Consider the following 19,719-nt stretch of genomic DNA (forward strand, 5'->3'; position numbering starts at 1 on the left):
TAGAACCGCTCGGCTCCGAAGCGAAAAGCTGAATATGCGTTGCATCTGCTGCCTATTTATACTCACGCTGTGATCAGCAGCAGCTGGATGCAATAATCGCATGCCAATGTGCATTGGCTCGTTTAGTTTACACTCGAAGTAGATTGGTCTCTCTAAGCGAGATCCCAATTCGTCGGTCATCCGACGTGACGTCTCCGTTCCCTCCTTCAGGGAACGAGGGTTACCATATGTAACCGAGACGTTACATTTAATTGCATGTTATTTGAAATTAAGTTAAAATTTAATTTATAAAAAATGAAATTTTGATATTCAGAGTGCTTTTTTTTACCTACCTAAATACATCTTTATATGTAATTTCATAATTATTTCTATTGTTATTGAAATATGGTTCACGTGTACTGACAAATGAACTAACAAGCATTTATGGTTAACTAAAATATACTTTAATGTCATTTCTATTGAAACCATGTCATGTATTTAATTATATTTGTAATTACACATTTTAGTACATTTAAATATATTAACTTTCAATGTAACATTGAATAACATGCTATTTACAATTATAATCAAGTACTTTACTGTACTTTAGAATGTTAGAATAAGTGTACTTTAAGGGTTAGTTCACCCAAAAATGAAAATTCTGTCATTAATTACATGCCCTTATGTCATTAATGACAGAATTCATGTCATGTATTTAATTATATTTGTAATTACACATTTTAGTACATTTAAATATATTAACTTTCAATGTAACATTGAATAACATGCTATTTACAATTATAATCAAGTACTTTACTGTACTTTAGAATGTTAGAATAAGTGTACTTTAAGGGTTAGTTCACCCAAAAATGAAAATTCTGTCATTAATTACATGCCCTTATGTCATTCCAAACTCGTAAGACCTCCATTCACCTTCGGAACGCAAATTAAGATATTTTCTTTGCACACAAAAAGTATTCTCGTAGCTTCATAAAATTACGGTTGAACCCCTGATGTCACATGAACTATTTTACCGGTGTCCTTGCTACGTTTCTGGATCTTATTCTTGGTAGTGACCTTGCTGTCTATGGGAGAGTCAGAGAGATCTCGGATTTTATCAAAAATATCTTAATTTGTGTTCCGAAGATGAACGGAGGTCTTACAGGTTTGGAACAACATGAGGGTGAGTAATTAATGACAGAATTTTCGTTTTTGGATGAAAATCCCTTTAAAGCATGCCAAAAGATTAAAACATAATGATTTAAAATGTACTTTAAAGTAAAACTTTTATTTTGACGTTATTACAAAGTGCACGTTTTGTCTTTTATCTGTTAAGAAACATATTCATTAACGTATTTGTGAAAACATGAAAGTGTACACTTAAGAGGCCTTTTATTTCATTAAGATTTTGCAACTACAGTTTAAGAAATACACTTTTAACATTTAAAGTACACTACAAGTGCACATGCAATACAATTAAGCACATTTTTCACAAGTGAATAGCAGTCCATGTTTAACATTTAATTTTAGTGTACGGAAAAGAGTCTCCTCTTATATTCCATGTAAGAATAAAATCATGCAGGGTTTGGAACAACATGAGGGTGAATAAATGATGACAGAATTTCCATTTTTGAGTGAACCATCCCCTTAAGGAGCGTTTTCCTCATTTTTTTCAAGCACAGAGCAAACCTGTGCATGTCTTCACATGGCCACACACGCGTAACCTCTTGTGTCACCATGCTTTTGTGTCACAGTTGACAGTGTGGAGTTTCATAACATTAGTGTTTTTTAGAAAGCGTATACACATTTTGTGCCAAAAGGCTTTGAGATGGCGAGGCCTGGCGTTATACGGCCAGCTCATTGTGTGCTGGTCAGGGTGGATTGATTCCCACTGCGTTAGATGTGCAGAAAGTGGCTGGTGGCCAGAACAAATTGAAATAGCGTGGTCCATTCTCTATTCCGTCTGAAGCGTCGAGTCAGACTCTCTGAGGAGCAGCACCGCACACAGGGATGAAACAGGGGAGATGAGCTCAAATCTGAATCCAGAGCTCACAGGAGCCATTCACAGCACCGCTTTCATCTATGTGTGCGAAGCAGACCATTACCAGCTATTAGGAAGAAGCACTGCTGCTGATAAAGCTCCATTTTTGTTTTTCACACTGTGTCATTTCCATATAATTTCCTGTATAAGAAGAGGCTGGTCTCTGGAGAACAGATCGTTGCGTTTGTCAGTTCAGATCCAAGGGTTCCTGCAGGTGTGTGGATGTGATTCCAGCTGAGTTTTAATCACCTGTATGGCTCTAGCTGATTAATTTGCTGCTGATTTCAGCGTGCTGATGCAGTTGTGAGCCATTTTTAACCACGGAGGGTAAGCTTCCCTCAGGACGTGCGCTGTGCAACAGTGTCTTTAGGGATAATGAGCAACCAACCGAGCCTTAATTTTGACACCTGCCTGCCTACATTTATTTCATTGTCTCAAGAGTTAAAATAGATGCAGCATTCCTCTGCTGCTCGAGAACAGCTGAACAATAGATATAATTAGATTGCACATGATCATTTTTCACTCCCACAACTGAAAAGTAAAATGGTATTCAGTTCATAACATATCATCTTTTTGAGTGTTTGATGGCACATGATTACTTCCTCATAAAAGTAAGAAGTACTACTTTACAATCAGGTTGTCATTATAGCAAAATAAACCCTAACTGGATGACCAGGATTAAGTCTGGTATCAGTATAAAAGGGTTTATTTTGCGATAATAACTGCACATTATTCTTCTTACAGCTACTTACTTGCATATATAAATAGATAAATAATAACTTTATCATATAGTAATTATTTATTTTTTTATTTAAAGACTTCAGATGCAAGTATGTCTGAGATTTTTATTCTTTTAAATTAGCATTTTTATCAGGCTGCTATCAGGTTCCTTATTAAATCTTACCAGATTCAGTAATTTCACTTTAATTGCAAAGAGAAGGTTATAGTCAGTAATTGAATGCCTTATTTTCAAAAAATGTCCAGTGTTATTTTCATAGGAGCCTGATAAAAATGCTCATTTAAAAGAAAAATCCCAGATTAGAGGTTTTTGCATCTGAAGCATTAATTCATTAATTAATTCATTCAGTCAAACAAATATTGATAAAATATTATGAAATATAAATATTATTTAAAATATTAACATTTTACTTGTAGATCCATATTTAAATATATTATTATTTAATATATAAATAATACATATCAAAAAAAATATTAATACATCACTTGTAGATTAGTTTAAAGCTTCTGCAAAGAAAACCAGTTTATAATATAATGTTAATCTATTATTAATATTCTGCAATGTTTTCTTGCTTTAACTGGGCACTCTTTCGCTGCGTAAAAGGTTATGCTTACTATTAAATTAGTACTGAAGTCAATTTATGTTTAAAAGAAGTCACAAAATGCTGCAGTTGCAGGGTTTAGGGCATAATTTGTGTTGGAGTGAGACTGTAGACGTATACGAGAGATGTGAAAGTGGCACGATAATCATGAATTGGACACTTTATTGTTATACAAAACCATCTGTATAATACTTAATGTCATGATTGACCAATCAGAATCAAGATGTCCAGAGAACTGTGTAATATAGAACAAACATTAAACCACCACCATGACTCTCTTATATCCAAGATTAAAATGACTAATTGCAAAAACAGTCTACAAAGAAACCCTTCCCTGTTCTGGAAGAGTCTGACAACATGTAAGAAACCTGCTGACTTATTTTGTACATTTTAATTGGTAGCATGAGGAGCAGGGCAGAAAGGTCTTGTGCAATCGAAGAGGCATCAGTGTAGTCGTGATTTTTAAGAACTGCGTTTTGATGCTGGATGAAAAGGTTGAAGCATCATTTGCATGTGAATAGACTGTGTTTTCTTAATGCAATTCAATTAGATGCAACGTATAAATGATATTAGCAGTGATTCCTGCAGTGAAAAGCCCTACATAATGTAAGAATATAACACATTTTAAAGGCAAGAATCACTGTTATTATTTTTTATATGATGGGTTGAGGATTTCAAGAAACCCATAATACTAAGTATACATTTAGGTTTGTTACTCATCCCACTTTGTTTATACTATGGACAAGAATGATACTTCAAATCATGCTGCTTGCTGAGGGGAGGTGCTATTATGGACGATGAAATAAGTTAAATAAACCTATAGACTTACAGTTATAACAGGACCTGAACCATCTTTGGAGGAGCTATTAAGAATCCACTCAGAATACCGTAACAACGTTCAGTTAGGAACATGTCAGAGAGCTTCATGTTATTGTACAACACACTCTTAAACTGAAAAAGATGAAGACTATGATGTGGTGATGGCAAACTCTGAGCTATTCTTTCTATTCATCTTTATTGATGGTCTCCAGCTGGTCTATGGGAGTTTCAGATGGACCAGTGTCAACCTCTTTTACCCTAGCCTTTTTTCTCACTCCACTCACTTGATCCACCAATGCAGTATCGCCAATGTCCTCTTGTTTACACAAAGACTGCGAATATGACAGTCGTTCTTCTAAATCATATTTGATTGAGGCCTTATTAGAGCCCAACTTCTCAGTAAGACGGGATACTTTTGTGAGTTGTTTTGTTCTTCGAACTTAGCAATACATTCAGCTCGTTCTTGTGTTGTTAATAAAGTAAATTCTTTGTTGCAGCCTTTTATATTTTTCTTTTTTCCATTCTTCAAGAAACCAAATCTTGGATCCCATATAATACTATATTTCTTGTCAAACTCTGTCACTATTGACTCCATTCATTCTTCTAACAATTATCTGAACTCACTGTCTGTCCATTAAGAAGTAACTACACGCTTAAATATAAAAGGGAGGTTTCCAAAGATTCCATGGATGTTAAAATATTGATGCCAATGAAGAACCTTTATTTTTAAGACTAAAGTCCACCTTTCTGGAATTCCCTGTAGAGGTCATTTGCATAGAGTAACACTCAACAAATCATAGTTTAGCTGAAAAGGTTTGAGTGATGTTAAGCGAGAAGCTCCATCCAGGTCACGGCACCAAAACTGTGGAAATTCAGAAGTAAAGACCAGGGTTTTCACTCTTCAGCAGGATTCTTTATCGAGAACCTGCTGTTTCAGTCTAAAGGCCCTGATTTATTTGAAGCAAAATCAATGAATGGTACTGGTGGGATGTCATTTCAAACAAAATCAGGCCAAAAAGAAGTTTGTTTCGGGAGTTCTCAACAGCTCGGCAAAGTGAACTTTCCATAAAGGTTTGTTCCAGCTGGTAAGAACATTTGAAATACCATTGGTCCGTGGCGATTACAGAAATGCTTTAAACCAATATATTGTATAAAGTGCTACTATAAAAATTCTATTCTGCAAATGATTCTTTATGAAGGGTGTTCAATTTTGGGGTGTTATTTTTGACCTCCCATTCCCTGGGCAGAATAATCAGAAGCTAATAATGAGATGAGCATATGAGAAAAATATTACTCTCATTCCTGAACATCTGCATTGTGTGTGCCGTCTCGATCACAGACAGGGGCCTGTGAAGCCAGAGGTTCTGCCCATTCAGTGGTCAGGAAGGAGATCTAATCGAAGACTTCAAAGGAATAACAGCTTGTCTCCGAACAACCCACTTCTGAACCCTGTCAATTCAGGTGATTATTCTGAGCCTCAGTGCTCTGGAGGAAGAAAAGGGCACATACACACAGCCAGTGGGCATGCAGTTGACAGCAGATCTGGAAAGAAGTTTAGGTAGGAGGGATTGTGAGGAATGACTATGGGACAGACTCCAGAGAAAGAAGAGGACAGTGAATGACAGTGTGTTGCTGATAGAAAACATGATGAGATTATCAAATTAATAAACAATCCTTTACAGAGCATGCCATAAATCATGCTGCCAAAATAACACTCCCAATACAATTAGATTCCAATTCAATTACATTCAGCCAGAGCAAGTGCCTCCTAGAGCCATATGGCAAGAGAGAGCTGCATTTGTGTGCTGAAATGTGTGTTTCTACAGGTCTGTATGAAGAGGACAATCAATGGATAACTCAGATCAACAGACTGCAAAAGCTGATCGACCGTCTCGAGAAAAAGGCAACAGGCTACACAAATGATTTCTGTCTTTCTCATTATAATGCTTTCTCTCTGTCTGTCATCACTCTTCCTTCTAACTTTACAATTCATTTGAGGGTAAATGTCATGAAACCTGCCAAGAACATGTTTCAGTCATATTGTCATATTATAAGGCATAAAATAATATTCTGCTTAAAAAATTAAGTCTGTTTTTAAGACTATGAGATGTATCTCATTGCGTTACTGAAAAGAAAACTTCTTTAATTTATACTTATTAAAAAATTGGCTAACACTTTATTTTAAGGTGTCCTTGTTACAAGTTACATGTATTTACTATTATAATAACAATAAATTATGCATAATTACATGCAAGTAACCCTAAGCCAAACCCTAATCCTAACTCTAACCATATAATAAGTACATGTAGTTCATTAATATTACTCAGCACTTATATGTGCAATTATACTGTAACAAGGACACCTTTAAAGTGTAACCAAAAATTACATTAAAATAATGAGAATCTAATGAAAATCACTACTGAGAATAATGGATATTGCAAAATAAATAAACAAATAAATTAAATAAAAATAAAAACAAATAAATAAATGCCCAGATGCATTACATTGATAAGAATTATATTTCTTGCATTACGGTAATTAGGGTTGGGCGATGTCTACCAAATTGGCATTGGACGATGTCTACAGTGAAACATCGTGATGGATGATGGCATCGGGGGGCGGGGTTAGGGGGTGTGCCCGAAGCGTGAATTCGTTAGCAGAAAGGCACGGAAAACAAATAACGCGTTCTATGGAGCCACCAAATGTACATGGTTAGCCGCTTGCTAGCGGTAGACTGTTACATTACAGTACATGAAAGTTCACTTACCACATACACAGAGTAAGAAGAGATGACTGATAGGACAATGGCGAATGATTTGCAGATACTGAGCACCACTGACAAATATCTAATCTTGTAAAATGTGTGGTAGGTACTGCTGCTCTGTAGTATAGAGTCCGTGTGATCGCGAATCTCAAAAGTGAAAGTGAAAGTAAAATGAGAGCACGCATTCGATAGCGGTTTCAATGCCCTGCATATTAGTAGCGGCTCCCTGATGCCCGCAATTTAGTGTAATTACCCAACGAGAATTCGGGGAGATCACGATGTCGGCTCAACATCGTGATGTCTGTCAGCCATCGTTGATAGGTCAAATATACTAAATAGTCATGCAAAAATGATTATCCTAAAAAACAGGTTGAATTTTTTAATGCAAAATATAATTTCTTATATTTTATTTTGATTTTTGTTGTCATGAGATTCAAACAGAGATGTGGTAAAACTGGTTGTGTTTCTTTCATAGGAACTGCGTTTGGAGCCGGTGGAAGAAGAGGTGTTGGAAAGCTCCACCAAATCAGTAAGTCATTTATGGTCACCTTGTATGTCACCGTATTCTCCGAAAATCATTCACAGAGACCACAGACGCCTGTCGTCTAGGAAACAGGATCGAAAAACTAGTTCCAAGTTATTCTTTTTGATTTCCTTTTTTCCTCCGTCTATCACTCTTCCTCTCTCATTTGGCTCTGCATCTTTTGCGCAGTACTTTGAGAGAACTTTCCTCGGAGGCTCACAAGATGCTGTTGACAGACTTTGAATAGGCGGTTTGTGTGTCTGTGACTATATGCTTGTGAACGACAGGGAGAAGAGTGGTATCCAGACCCCTGCGGAGACTGGCTGTCAACACAGTTATGCGTGACTGCCGACAGAGACACAATACAACATCATATTGGACATGCTGAAGCATAACATTACACACAAATGAGTAGTTTCTTTTTCAAATAAGACTCCCATCCCATTTCAGAAGGCTTTTTTGCAAACATCCTTTGCACAAACAAATGTGTGATCTAGCAGTCGGTTTATTATGAGCGATATTTCAAGTCTGATTTATTGCATTTGTGTGTATCACATTCTCATACATCCAAATGAAGAAGCATTTATCTCTCCATGGGCTATGAAACTCTATTTCATGGCTGAAGTTAAATAGTCTCTCATCAATTTGTCATTTGTCGGTTATCTAAACAGACCGTGACATTCAAACTGTATGCATGGAATAACAATTTCAGCATCGCTAATGCATCTGTATCATTTCATCGCTTTGTTTGTGTTCATTTAGCATTCAAGTCTTACTTCAGCTGTGATTTATGTTAATAGGACTGATTATGTTCAAAGCAGATCTCCCTGATTTGAGGATACTTATAAAGGACAGTCTTTCTACTTGACATTACATTCATTTGTAGCAGATAAATATGGGAATTTAATAGTTTGGGATGCATTGCACAAAAGCAGCATTGAAACAAAATGCAGTTTCCTCTGTGTGTATTTGTAGAGAGACTTAGTTTGTGAAAGATTGGAAATGGCAATAGCACAGGGCCTGTGGAGAGGTCACTATGTCCCCGCAGGGTACAAACTCTCAGTTCCTGTTCTCTTCAGCTCCCATTCACCTGTCAACAGCCTGTTTTATAAAAAGTAGCTATTATGACGTGCGTCTTCATGGCTTTACCTGATGCTCGAGACCTGAGGGGTTTCTCTTTATTCTCACACCATCAGAGTCACTGCACCATAGGTGGGAATTTTATGTTTTAGTCATGTTTTAATCCGACCCCATCAAGCCCTGTTGGATTCAGTGCTCTATAGTGTTGAAACAAAAAAAATATTATTACACACACAAATACACATACCTGTTTGAGGCCTGTAAATTAGATTCAAAAGTTATTCAAATTAATGCTGTTCTTTTGAACTGTATATTCATCAAACAATCCTGGAAAATGACAAATATAACAAGCAGCCCCTGACTGTTTTCAACACTGATAATAAGAAATGTTTCTTGAGCATCAAATAAACATATTAGAATGACTTCTGGAGTAGACTGGAGTAATAATACTGAAAACTCAGCTTTACCATCACAGAAATAAACAACATTTTACTATATATTTAAATAGAAATTCAAATAGAAAAATTTTACAGTGCCTCTCACCTTGCCTTTTTGGTCCAGACTCAATTTCAGCTTGTAGATACTTTGCATATTATCTCTATCTTTTATAGGGAATATTTCAAAAAATGATCTGACATATTGTCGGAACAAGATCTTTATTACACACACAAATACACATACCTGTTTGAGGCCTGTAAATTTGATTTTTTTCTTAAAGAAATTAATTCAAAAGTTATTCAAATTAATGCTGTTCTTTTGAACTGTATATTCATCAAACAATCCTGGAAAATGACAAATATAACAAGCAGCCCCTGACTGTTTTCAACACTGATAATAAGAAATGTTTCTTGAGCATCAAATAAACATATTAGAATGACTTCTGGAGTAGACTGGAGTAATAATACTGAAAACTCAGCTTTACCATCACAGAAATAAACAACATTTTACTATATATTTAAATAGAAATTCAAATAGAAAAATTTTACAGTGCCTCTCACCTTGCCTTTTTGGTCCAGACTCAATTTCAGCTTGTAGATACTTTGCATATTATCTCTATCGTTTATAGGGAATATTTCAAAAAATGATCTGACATATTGTCGGAACAAGATCTTTAAAGGGTTAGTTCACCCACAAATGAACATTCTGTCATTATTTACCAAGCGGCAACCTCCCGTTCTCTCTCTTGAAGCCAACAAGGAAGTGACTTAAACTGTAATTCGTCAACTGACCGCTAGAGGCTGGCTGCAAAAGGGAGTCAATCCCATAGACTCCCCATGTTAAAATGCCCAACTTTACAGCAGAAAAAAACGTTTACAGCCTGGTTCAAAAAATTATTTTGGTCTATATAGCTAATTTTGCCCTTCATGACAACTGTGAGGGGGGTGAATTTGTTTTATAACTCATCCGTTTAAACTACATTAAGCCTTAAAGTTCTACATAATTAAGGGCGTGGCCACTTGAGTGACAGGTGGATTGCCGCTGCTGTCACCACCGTCAAGCTAGGTGGGCGTGGTTTCAGCAACCAGCTTCCGCCTCTTTGCCCATTTTTGATTATCCGGGAGTGACGCGTTGCTGCTAAGATGGCGACGGCCAGCTCCGCCTACTTTAGGCTTCAAAAACGCTCTTCGGAAACCTACAGGTGACGTCACGGACACTACGTCCATGTTTTTATACAGTCTATGTTATTTACTCACCCTCATGTCGTTCCAAACCCATAACACCTTTTTTCATCTTCGGAACACAAATGAAGATATTTTTGATGAAATCTGAGAGCTTTCTGACCCTCCATAGACAGCAACGCAACTGACAAGTTCAAGGCCCAGAAAGATAGTAAGGACATCGTTAAAATAGTCCATGTGATATCAGTGGTTCGACCTTCATTTTATGAAGCTATGAGAATACTTTTTGTGCTCAAAGAAAACAAAAATAACAAATGTATTCAATAATTTCTTCTCTTCCATGCCATAATTCGACGCACGCTCACGACAGTAACACGACATGTCACATGGACTATTTTAACAATGTCCTTGCTACCTTTCTGGGCCTTGAATGTGTCAGTTGTGTTGCTGTCTATACAGAGAGCTCTCGGATTTCATCAAAAAATATCTTCATTTTTGTGTCCTAAAGATGAACAAAGGTGTTACAGGTTTGGAACGACATGAGAGTACTTCATGTACTGCAAGAGAAAACTGATTGAGGAACAGTTTTGCACACTTTTATAAATAACGCATGGTTGGAATCCTATATGAATCATGTTTTCTGACTGCTGATCTCTTCCGTGACCTCCCTCCCAGCACATCCTGATTGTGCAGAGGCAGCTCTCAGTGCTGGAGGAGGAAGTGGAGGAGTTTCGTCTGGCTCTCCGGCAGTACATCGACTGCGCCAGCGCCCAGACCGGCTGCCTCCAGTGAGTTCACACCGCCACGGCATCTGGGTGACTGTCTGGTGCATTTGCATACAGCTTGGTTTGTAAGGGGTCAGTCTAGGCCAGTTCTCCAAGCGATCAGTATTCACATCCATGTGTTTGAATTCAATGAATTAGATGTTTCATTTCACAGTTGGAGGCTGTTGTTTTCTGCATGAGGGGTGTCTAAGAAATACCTGTAATTATTACTGTTAGAATCCAATTAAATCAAGAAATATTTAAGACAAGACATCCAGTCGCTCACGTGGCAGAGCCTGTGTAACGTCAGCAAGCTTACAGCGGTCCGTGAATTGCATCGTACTGTGAGCATGTGGCCGTGTGTTTACGAGCCCTCAGTCCAGGTTTGACTTTTAACTCGGACATCACAAAAATGTCAGTGATCACGTTAGGTAGCAGTTGATTTGTCTGGAACATTTTTTAATAAAGGTAGACCATTGGTTTGGTTTAATTATGAGCTTAATTAACAGTGGGAATGGCTTGGATGAAGAATTCTGTTTTGGATTATTAAATAATTGATTTGCTTCAAGCGCTTCAGCTCAAATGACTCACTGACAAGCTTTTACACCAGAACATTGAAGGATTTGATGGCTTACCAATATTCACGTCATTTGTTAATGAAAGGAATGGTTCACCCAAAAAATTATATTGCTGACTTCATTTACTTACCCTTATTTTGTTCCAAATATGTATGACATTTTTTTTCCTTCCGTGGAATGAGATGTTTTGTTGAATGTTCATGCTGCTCTTTTACATTTAGTAAAAGTGAATGTGGACTATGGCTTAAAAATTACAAAATTAAAGTATCGAGACAAACAAGTGTCCTTAATTGTATTAAGTGTACACTTTTGTATTTCAAATCTTACAAATAAAAAAAAAAAACTGTACTTGCAGATAATATATTAAAATAAAAGGCCATTACTTAGAGAGCTCACTTTGTAATAATGCAAATTTGTTTAAAAGTACATTTTAAATGACTATAAATCATGCTTTTATTAATCTTTTGTCGTGCTTTAAGTGTGCTTATTTTTATGTGTTGATGACATGCTAAGAATATGTCAAATACTTGTATTTTTGTTGTATGATTGTATGTTAAATTTAACGTAATCAATGTTACATTTAAATTGCAACTTCATGTGTAATTACACAATATATTTAAATACATGACAGACATGTTTAATTTTATTTTATTATAAATGCATGTCAGTATATTTGACACTTTAATCATATTTCAAAGACAATAGAAGTAATTATGAAATTACATACAAAGATACAATTTAAATTTTACATTCCTTAAATTTTTTTTAACTTTTCTGAAATCCTTTGAACAACACAGAATTAGAGCTTTAAACTTTATGGAGTCCTTTCAAACTCTAAAGAACCAGTTTAAGCAAACACGTTTGATATTAAAGGGGTCATATGATGCGATTTCAATTTTTCCTTTCTCTTTGGAGTGTTACAAGCTCTTGGTGCATAAAGAAGATCTGTAAAGTTGCAAAGACTAAAGTCTCAAATCCAAAGAGATATTCTTTATAAAAGTCGAGTCAACCACGCCTACCTAAAACGGCTGGTTCTAACACGCCCCCACATATCTACATCACGATGTGCTTGAGTGAGCAGAGAGCGGAGAAACAGCAGACATGGTTTTATGTTTACGTGGCACGATGCAACGCAATGCAAGACAGTATAAGTCATTATAATCCGTAATTATGTCCCCACTGGATGCAACAAATGCCTCGTTTATAATGGGTTTTAATGTTTTTGTCTCGTCGCTCCGGCCGGACAGGGCATCACAATATGGTAAGGGGCGTAACATTTCCGTCACACACTTGAGGTATTCGGCCAATCACAACGCACTGGATAGCTGGCCAATCAGAGCACACCTCGCTTTTCAGAACGATGAGCTTTGTAAAAATCGATGTGTTTCAGAAAGGCGGGGCATAGAGGAGAAACAATAATGTACAGTATGTGGAAAATGTGTTTTTTTAAACTTAAACCGCATAAACACATTTCATTACACCAAATAATGTTCTTTTTAGCAACATCATATGACCCCTTTAATCCTACACTGGCTCTGCTCTCTTGGCAGTGTTGCAGTTCAGCGGCTTGCCAACGAATCCCGCTTCATACTGTATGAGTTCTGGGAGCAAAGCAACATGTGGAAGAAGTAAGTCGCTCCCACATTTTCACTCTTTCAAACCACTTCTCACAAGCTTCAATATTAATACAGTCCCAAAGATTTCTTATTGCAATCAAGGAATTGCAGTAACTGGATAAAAAGCCTATTTCTTTTCTATTTATAGTCATCTGCAGACCAATTACAGCAAAACCTTCCAGAGAGGCAATGTGGATTTCTTAGAGACGCCAGAGATTATGACAACTATGCTGGTTCCAGGTAAACTACAGTACAGAAACGCTTTGAAAATAAAACATATTTATTTGCTATATTAAAAGTATATCATAAAAAATCTGTTTATTAATTTGTTTCTTTCCACAGCATCATGGTGGGTCCTCAACAATAACTAGAATCTGTCGACTCCCGTTAGATGACAGCAGACATTACGAGGACCACACAAGCCTGGACTGACATCTGTATCCCTGTCATCAGGAACACATTGTGTTCATATTTGCTGTATAGTCATAGTGACTAGCACTTGCTTTCAATGTTGTTACATTCTTAGCTCTATAGGAGTAGTGTAAACTGTAGAGGATAGCAAATAAAGCAATGAGATCTTTGTTCTCCAGTGATAGCACTCCAATCCCATCAGAGATGCGTAAGATATGTGTTCATCTGTGCCGTGAAAGTACAGTGTTGAGTGCTGTCAGTCTGTCTGTAGCACAGGTCTGTCTCCTCGCGTAGCAGCACTTGACATGACCATTTATTTAAGAAGATATACTTCTGTTCTTGTATTCCATGTAGTTTGTCAGCTCAGAATGAACATATGAAATTAATGTGACCAACCACAATTTTCATCTTAAGTTTTGCCAAGTAGAGGTATAGTATCAAGTGGTTAATAAAGTTTCTAAGTGGATGTACTGGCTTATTTTCATTGAATCTGTCTTGGAATTTTTCTACATGAAATCATATGAAATTTGGAGATGGCGACAGCATATGAAAGCTCTTCTTGTTCAGGACTGATTGTGCCAGACTATTTCCCAGAGCCAGATGACTCATTTAGTGCCACGTCCATCGCTCAAGAATCAACACTGCCATCCAGTGGATTGGAAAGAAACAAATATATTGGCCTAAATTAACTAATCTAGTTTTGTTTTTTTTTAATATACAGTGTGGTCCAATAATATGGATACCACAATTTTAGACTTTTTTTCATTTCTTTACATTTATAGTCAACATAACAATGCGAGTTGAACATTTTATATGTGAAGACCCAACTAACTTCTGCAATTCTCCAGCTGTGATTCTTGGAGGTTTTTCGGCATCTCGAACCATCCCCCTGACAGTGTGTTGGGACAAGATAGACACCTGTCCTCTTCCAGGCTGATTCATAGCACTTTCAGTTGGCTGGAATTTCTTAATTATTGTTCTGATAGTGGAAATGGGCATCTTCAGTGTTTTTGCTATTTTCTTGTAGCCACTTCCCATTTTGTGAAGCTCAACAACCATTTGCTGCACATCACAGCTATGTTCTTTGGTCTTACCCATTATGATGAATGAGTAAGGGAGTTTGGCCTATGTGTTACCTCTTATTTATACCCCTGTGAAACAGGAGGTCATGGTTGAACAATTTCCACGCGCACATACTCATAACTGTATACATACTCATATACAGCCATTACAAATTATTTAAATGTTCACCGATGCTCCAGAACGAAACAAGATGCATTAAGGGCAGAAAATTTAGTACAGGATGTACATGTACATTTTCCGCCCCCTTTTTTTTGTTGTTGTTTCATTTAGTACTGCCTTTATTAAGCTACAGAAGACAAAATAAATATACATCATCCTGATTTTCAAATTTAAAAAAGTTTTCACCCCCCCCCCCCCTTAGCATCATGTTTCTTCTTGAGCAATAATGAATGTTGCATCATGTTTCTTCTTGAGCAATAATGAATGTTTGAACATTTTATAATAGTTGTGTATGAGTCCTTCAGTTGTCATCAGTGTGAAAAGATGAATCTCTCAATCACTGCTGGAAAACCAAAGGATTTGCAGGACCTGGAGGATTTTCTGAAGAACAGTGAATAATAAATAATATACATTATAAATTCACGTAAAATATCTTATTCAGGACAGTACTAAATAAACAACATGCATTTTGTATGATCCCTCTTAGATTTTGGCAAAATAATTAACATTTTGCAGATTCTGCGAGGAGTATGTAAACCTTTCACCACAACTGTATTTTTTATAATTACTTATTTTGTGGCAAGATATGATTCACCGTGGAAGAGGTCTAATCAGCGTATGTGAATAACAATGAGGGCCCTGTTGTCCGCTGCTATAGGTGACCATGTCTAATGACAGCCTGACCTTTGAAAGACCATTTGGTGTTGGCTTCTTCCTGAATTATGTCATGTGTCTGCATTAAACAGACACACAGAGCATTCATGAATTGTTCATTTAAAAGCCTGTGTGACGGTAGAGACGAATATTCTCATCAAAAATACTAATGATGCCACTTGTTACAAAGCAAATCATGCCTTGTTCATCCAAATGACACATTGTGCCAAATGAAAGGAAATCAGGAGGCTTTTGTGCAATGCAAAATAACATATTTGCGATTATACGTAAAAAATAAAATGACATTTCAAGTCAAGCTGGCATGAAGCATTACACCGTCAAAGGGTAAGGAATATTTTAGCATTTTATTGAGAAATTATTGTTTTAAAAAGACCCAAGCCATATTCCAACTTGAACTACAGACTTTGTGTGCTCAGTTTCCTATGTACAAGGACTTCACTGGCTCATCACATTCAGAACAAGTTTAGATAGTATAGTTATCTCCATTTGTCTTGACAAAATACGGAACTACTGTAAATGTAAGCTACAGCAATACTAGCAAGGATGTGGTGCGTTGTGGAATTAGGCGGGTGGCAGTGGGGCGTTTACATTCTACACACAGGAAAGAGCACTAGACACATGGTGTAACACTTCCACTGTGCCCTGTCAGTAACAGACTAACAAAACACTGTTTCTGAGTACAAAAGAATCAAATTAAAATCATGCCCATTCACCAAGTGTCTGATCAGTGAGTTAAATTAAAGGAATATTTCAGGTTCAATACAAGTTAAGATCAAGCATTTGTGGTCACAAAAATATATATTTTCAACTCGTTTTCTTTCAACAGGTTTCAGAAAAAATCAAGGTTACAGTGAGTCTCTTAGAATGGAAGTGACTGGGGTCAATTTTGGAGTATTTAAAAGTAGAAATGTGATCTTATCATTTTATAAATGCACGTACATTAATTCTTCTGTACAACAGTAATTTTTAAAGTTGTTTTAGGTGTTCTTTTGTCATATTTATTTATTATATATTGCAAATACATTAATACTGTTATTCAGCAAGGACACATCAAATATGAACTAAATTCTGTTTCAAATAAAAGTTTTAAACTTCCTATTCATAATAGAAATATGAAAAAATAAAATGCATCACAGTTTCCACAAAAATATTAAGCAGCACAACTCTTTTCAAATCAGCATATTAGAATGATTTCTGAAGGATCATGTGACACTAAAAACTGGAGTAATGATGCTGAAAATTCAGCTTTGACATTACAGGAATAAATTACATTTTGAAATATATTAAAACAGAACATAGTTATTTTAAACTAATAATATTTTATAATATTACTGTACTTACTGTATTTTTGATTAAATAAATTCAGCCTTTGGAAGGCATATAAAATCTTGCTGCTTAAATGTCTTGCTGCTATACTATTGAACGACAGAGTATTTTAATGTTTATGAATTGGTCCCATTCACTTCCACTGCATCAACACTTTTTTGTTTGTTTGTATTGTCAAAATGATTTTTGTGCTAAACAATCAATATCATGACACAAAAACTGTCGAATGAGCTTAAGTTGCATTGAACCCATAGTTTTGTTTTAGAGCTCCAGTGACTGTGTACATGCAGTTTTTCTTTTAAAGCCACAAAAAATGCATGATTAGTGCTCACAGTGAGTTTGAGCGGCCAAAATGGGTTTGGAAATACGGCTAAATTTTATCAGAGGGAGATCCCCTAACGGACACTGAACAACAAAAAAATGTTGGCACAGGATTTTAAGAACAGTTAAATATATCTGAACTTAACAGATAGTGCCACCGTGGGTGCTGGCAGGCTCTCTGAACACATAACATCTCTCAGCTCAGAACGGCTGTAGTAACTAGCAGCAACACAACAGAAGAATTGCATAAAATTGTAGTGCAATGGGCAAACTGTTCATAAAAGATAATCTCTTTTGGTCAAGTTGGTAACGAAATGCAGTACGTAAAATATTTTTGATATCCACCAACCATGACAAATCCAAGAGGTGTACCACGAATGGATTATTTGTATTAGTTTTCTAGTTTTTGAATGACAGATTTCACTTTAATTCCTCACGCCATCATATTGCGGGTTCAAATCAGTTACAGGTACATCAGAGCTAATCAATAACTCAATCTGAAACATGTGCAGGTACCTAAACCCCCTGGATTCTTATGTTCTTGTAACAGTTAACCTGTTTAAAACAAGAGAAATCAAACACTAAGGACATGAAGGATGGACGCTTTGTCTATGCAAAGGTGTTCTCTGGATAGCTGACTTTAATCGCTCCCCAGTAGCAGGCCCGTACCAGACAGATGAGGCCCAGGAGATACGCGAAGGCCCAGGACACGTAAGTAGCGTGGTAACGCCTGGCGAAGTCCTGAGTGCCAACCTGAGAGGAAAAACACAGAGATGTGATGAGCTAACAAACATAGTTTAATAGCTCATATCCAGAATCCAAAATGAACACCTGCCAATTGCTAATTTGAGTGTTACTCGTTAGTTCGTTGGTAACTTTTTTTAGGAACTGCAACATAATATATGGTTTAAATCAAACTGTGAGAATGATCATCTGACCCTGGTGTAAAGTACAAGCGTGACTGAAATAAATCTGTTACTAAAGAAAACCGTGACTTCATGTATATGAATATACAGTATACACTGCCTTGGTGACATTTAAATATATCTAAATATAAATATATATGCACAAATAAATATACATACAGTATATACATAAATATACATATATGTTCAAGTTTGGGGTCAGTAAGATTTTTTTAAAGGTCCCATGACATGCTGCTTTTTGGATGCTTTATATAGGCCTAAGTGGTCCCTAGTACTGTATCTGAAGTCTCTTTCCCGAAATTCAGGCTTGGTGCAGAATTTCAGCCACTACGAGCCAGTCCCACAATGAGCTTTCCTTAGGACGTGCCAAAATACAGTAAAACAGTAATATTATAAAATATGATTACAATTTTAAAATAACATTTCTATTTTTATATATTTTAAAATGTAATTTATTCCTTTATTTTTTGATGCTGCTGAATTTTCAGCATCATTACTCCAGTCTTCAGTGTCACATGATCCTTCAGAAATCACTTTAATATGCTGCTTATCAATGTTGAAAACTGTTGCGCTGCTTAATATTTATGTGGAAACTATGATGCATTTTATTTTTCAATTTTCTGTTTTGAATAGAAAGTTCAAACGTTTATTTGCATCCTTGCTGAATAAAAGTATTAATTTCTTTCAAGAAAAAACGTACTGTCCCCAACATTTTGGATGGTAGAGAACACAACAAAATTTGTTATGACTATGACTATGAACCATACTAAATAATACTCACCGTTAAACCGATACCGATGAAAATGCAGATCATTCCCACTGTAATGTAGGCACAGCAGCGCCTTCTGGGTAGAGCACTGCCTACAGAGGATCTGAAGACAAAGATAGCACATGTGCTTAGTACTAGTGCTGCTTTAAACAGACCGCAAACTGACCACACACCTAATGCGGCAGTTTTATTGTTTCAGTCTCTCAGTACAGAGGTATAATGGTTTTATAGCACGAATTAGTCAGTGCTTGCCTTGCAACTCTACGCAAGAAAAGCAGTTTGGAAAATGGAGTTCAATGGCTACTACACAGAAAAACAAATATCCAAACTAGTCCGATGGCATCATTTATAAAATGTTGGACAGAAACCATCCTAAATTTGATCTTACGATCATTTCTCAAATATGCGTACGAGTGATTCATTTGCTGCATCCCAATGTGCCTACTTATACTACGCCCTTAAAGTATGTACTTTTTTGGTGAAGAAAAAGTACACACTTTTGAGTGTGCAGTAGAAGAGTATGCAAGCTTTGGGACATACTATCATGTCATACAATTGCGTCTTTAGTCAAGTCAAGTCAAGTCTGCTTTATTGTCAATTCTTCCAAAGAGACTTAACTGTCCCCTTAACTGTCCGCTCTGTCGCATAATTACCATAGACTGTATAAAAACATGGACGTAGTGTCCGTGACGTCACCCGTAGGTTTCCGAAGAGCGTTTTTGAAGCCTAAAGTAGGCGGAGCTGGCCGTCGCCATCTTGGCAGCGCGTCACCACACGTCACTCCCGGATAATTGAAAATGGGCAAAGAGGCAGGAGCTGGTTGCTGAAACCATGCCCACCTAGTTCAACGCTGGTGACAGCAGCGGCAATCCACCTGTCACTCAAGTGGCCGCGCCCTTAATTATGCAGAACTTTAAGGCTTAATA

The 19,719-nt window shown here is 36.6% G+C and overlaps 2 protein-coding genes across 3 annotated transcripts in view; one reads left to right on the top strand and one right to left on the bottom strand.

The window, feature by feature from the left end:
- The window catches only part of necab1 (N-terminal EF-hand calcium binding protein 1), a 37,469-nt gene extending 23,477 nt beyond the window's left edge, over positions 1-13,992 (top strand). Inside the window, exons 7-13 of the mRNA XM_016504371.1 lie at positions 5,519-5,640; positions 6,006-6,082; positions 7,419-7,472; positions 10,841-10,953; positions 13,058-13,135; positions 13,272-13,363; positions 13,466-13,992. Coding sequence (XP_016359857.1) covers positions 5,519-5,640; positions 6,006-6,082; positions 7,419-7,472; positions 10,841-10,953; positions 13,058-13,135; positions 13,272-13,363; positions 13,466-13,494 — 565 coding nt within the window. The 3' untranslated portion in view covers positions 13,495-13,992. The remainder of the gene's footprint in view (positions 1-5,518; positions 5,641-6,005; positions 6,083-7,418; positions 7,473-10,840; positions 10,954-13,057; positions 13,136-13,271; positions 13,364-13,465) is intronic.
- A 2,937-nt stretch (positions 13,993-16,929) lies between these two features.
- The window catches only part of pip4p2 (phosphatidylinositol-4,5-bisphosphate 4-phosphatase 2), a 33,110-nt gene continuing 30,320 nt past the window's right edge, over positions 16,930-19,719 (bottom strand). For both annotated transcript variants that reach the window (XM_016504374.1, XM_016504373.1), the window contains 2 exons: positions 18,806-18,896; positions 16,930-17,851 (listed from right to left, as the gene is read on the bottom strand). In XM_016504374.1, coding sequence (XP_016359860.1) covers positions 17,708-17,851; positions 18,806-18,896 — 235 coding nt within the window. In that variant the 3' untranslated portion in view covers positions 16,930-17,707. The remainder of the gene's footprint in view (positions 17,852-18,805; positions 18,897-19,719) is intronic.

This window comes from Sinocyclocheilus anshuiensis, unplaced genomic scaffold, assembly GCF_001515605.1.
Source record: "Sinocyclocheilus anshuiensis isolate Anshui unplaced genomic scaffold, SAMN03320099.WGS_v1.1 scaffold54, whole genome shotgun sequence".
Lineage (NCBI taxonomy): Eukaryota > Metazoa > Chordata > Actinopteri > Cypriniformes > Cyprinidae > Sinocyclocheilus > Sinocyclocheilus anshuiensis.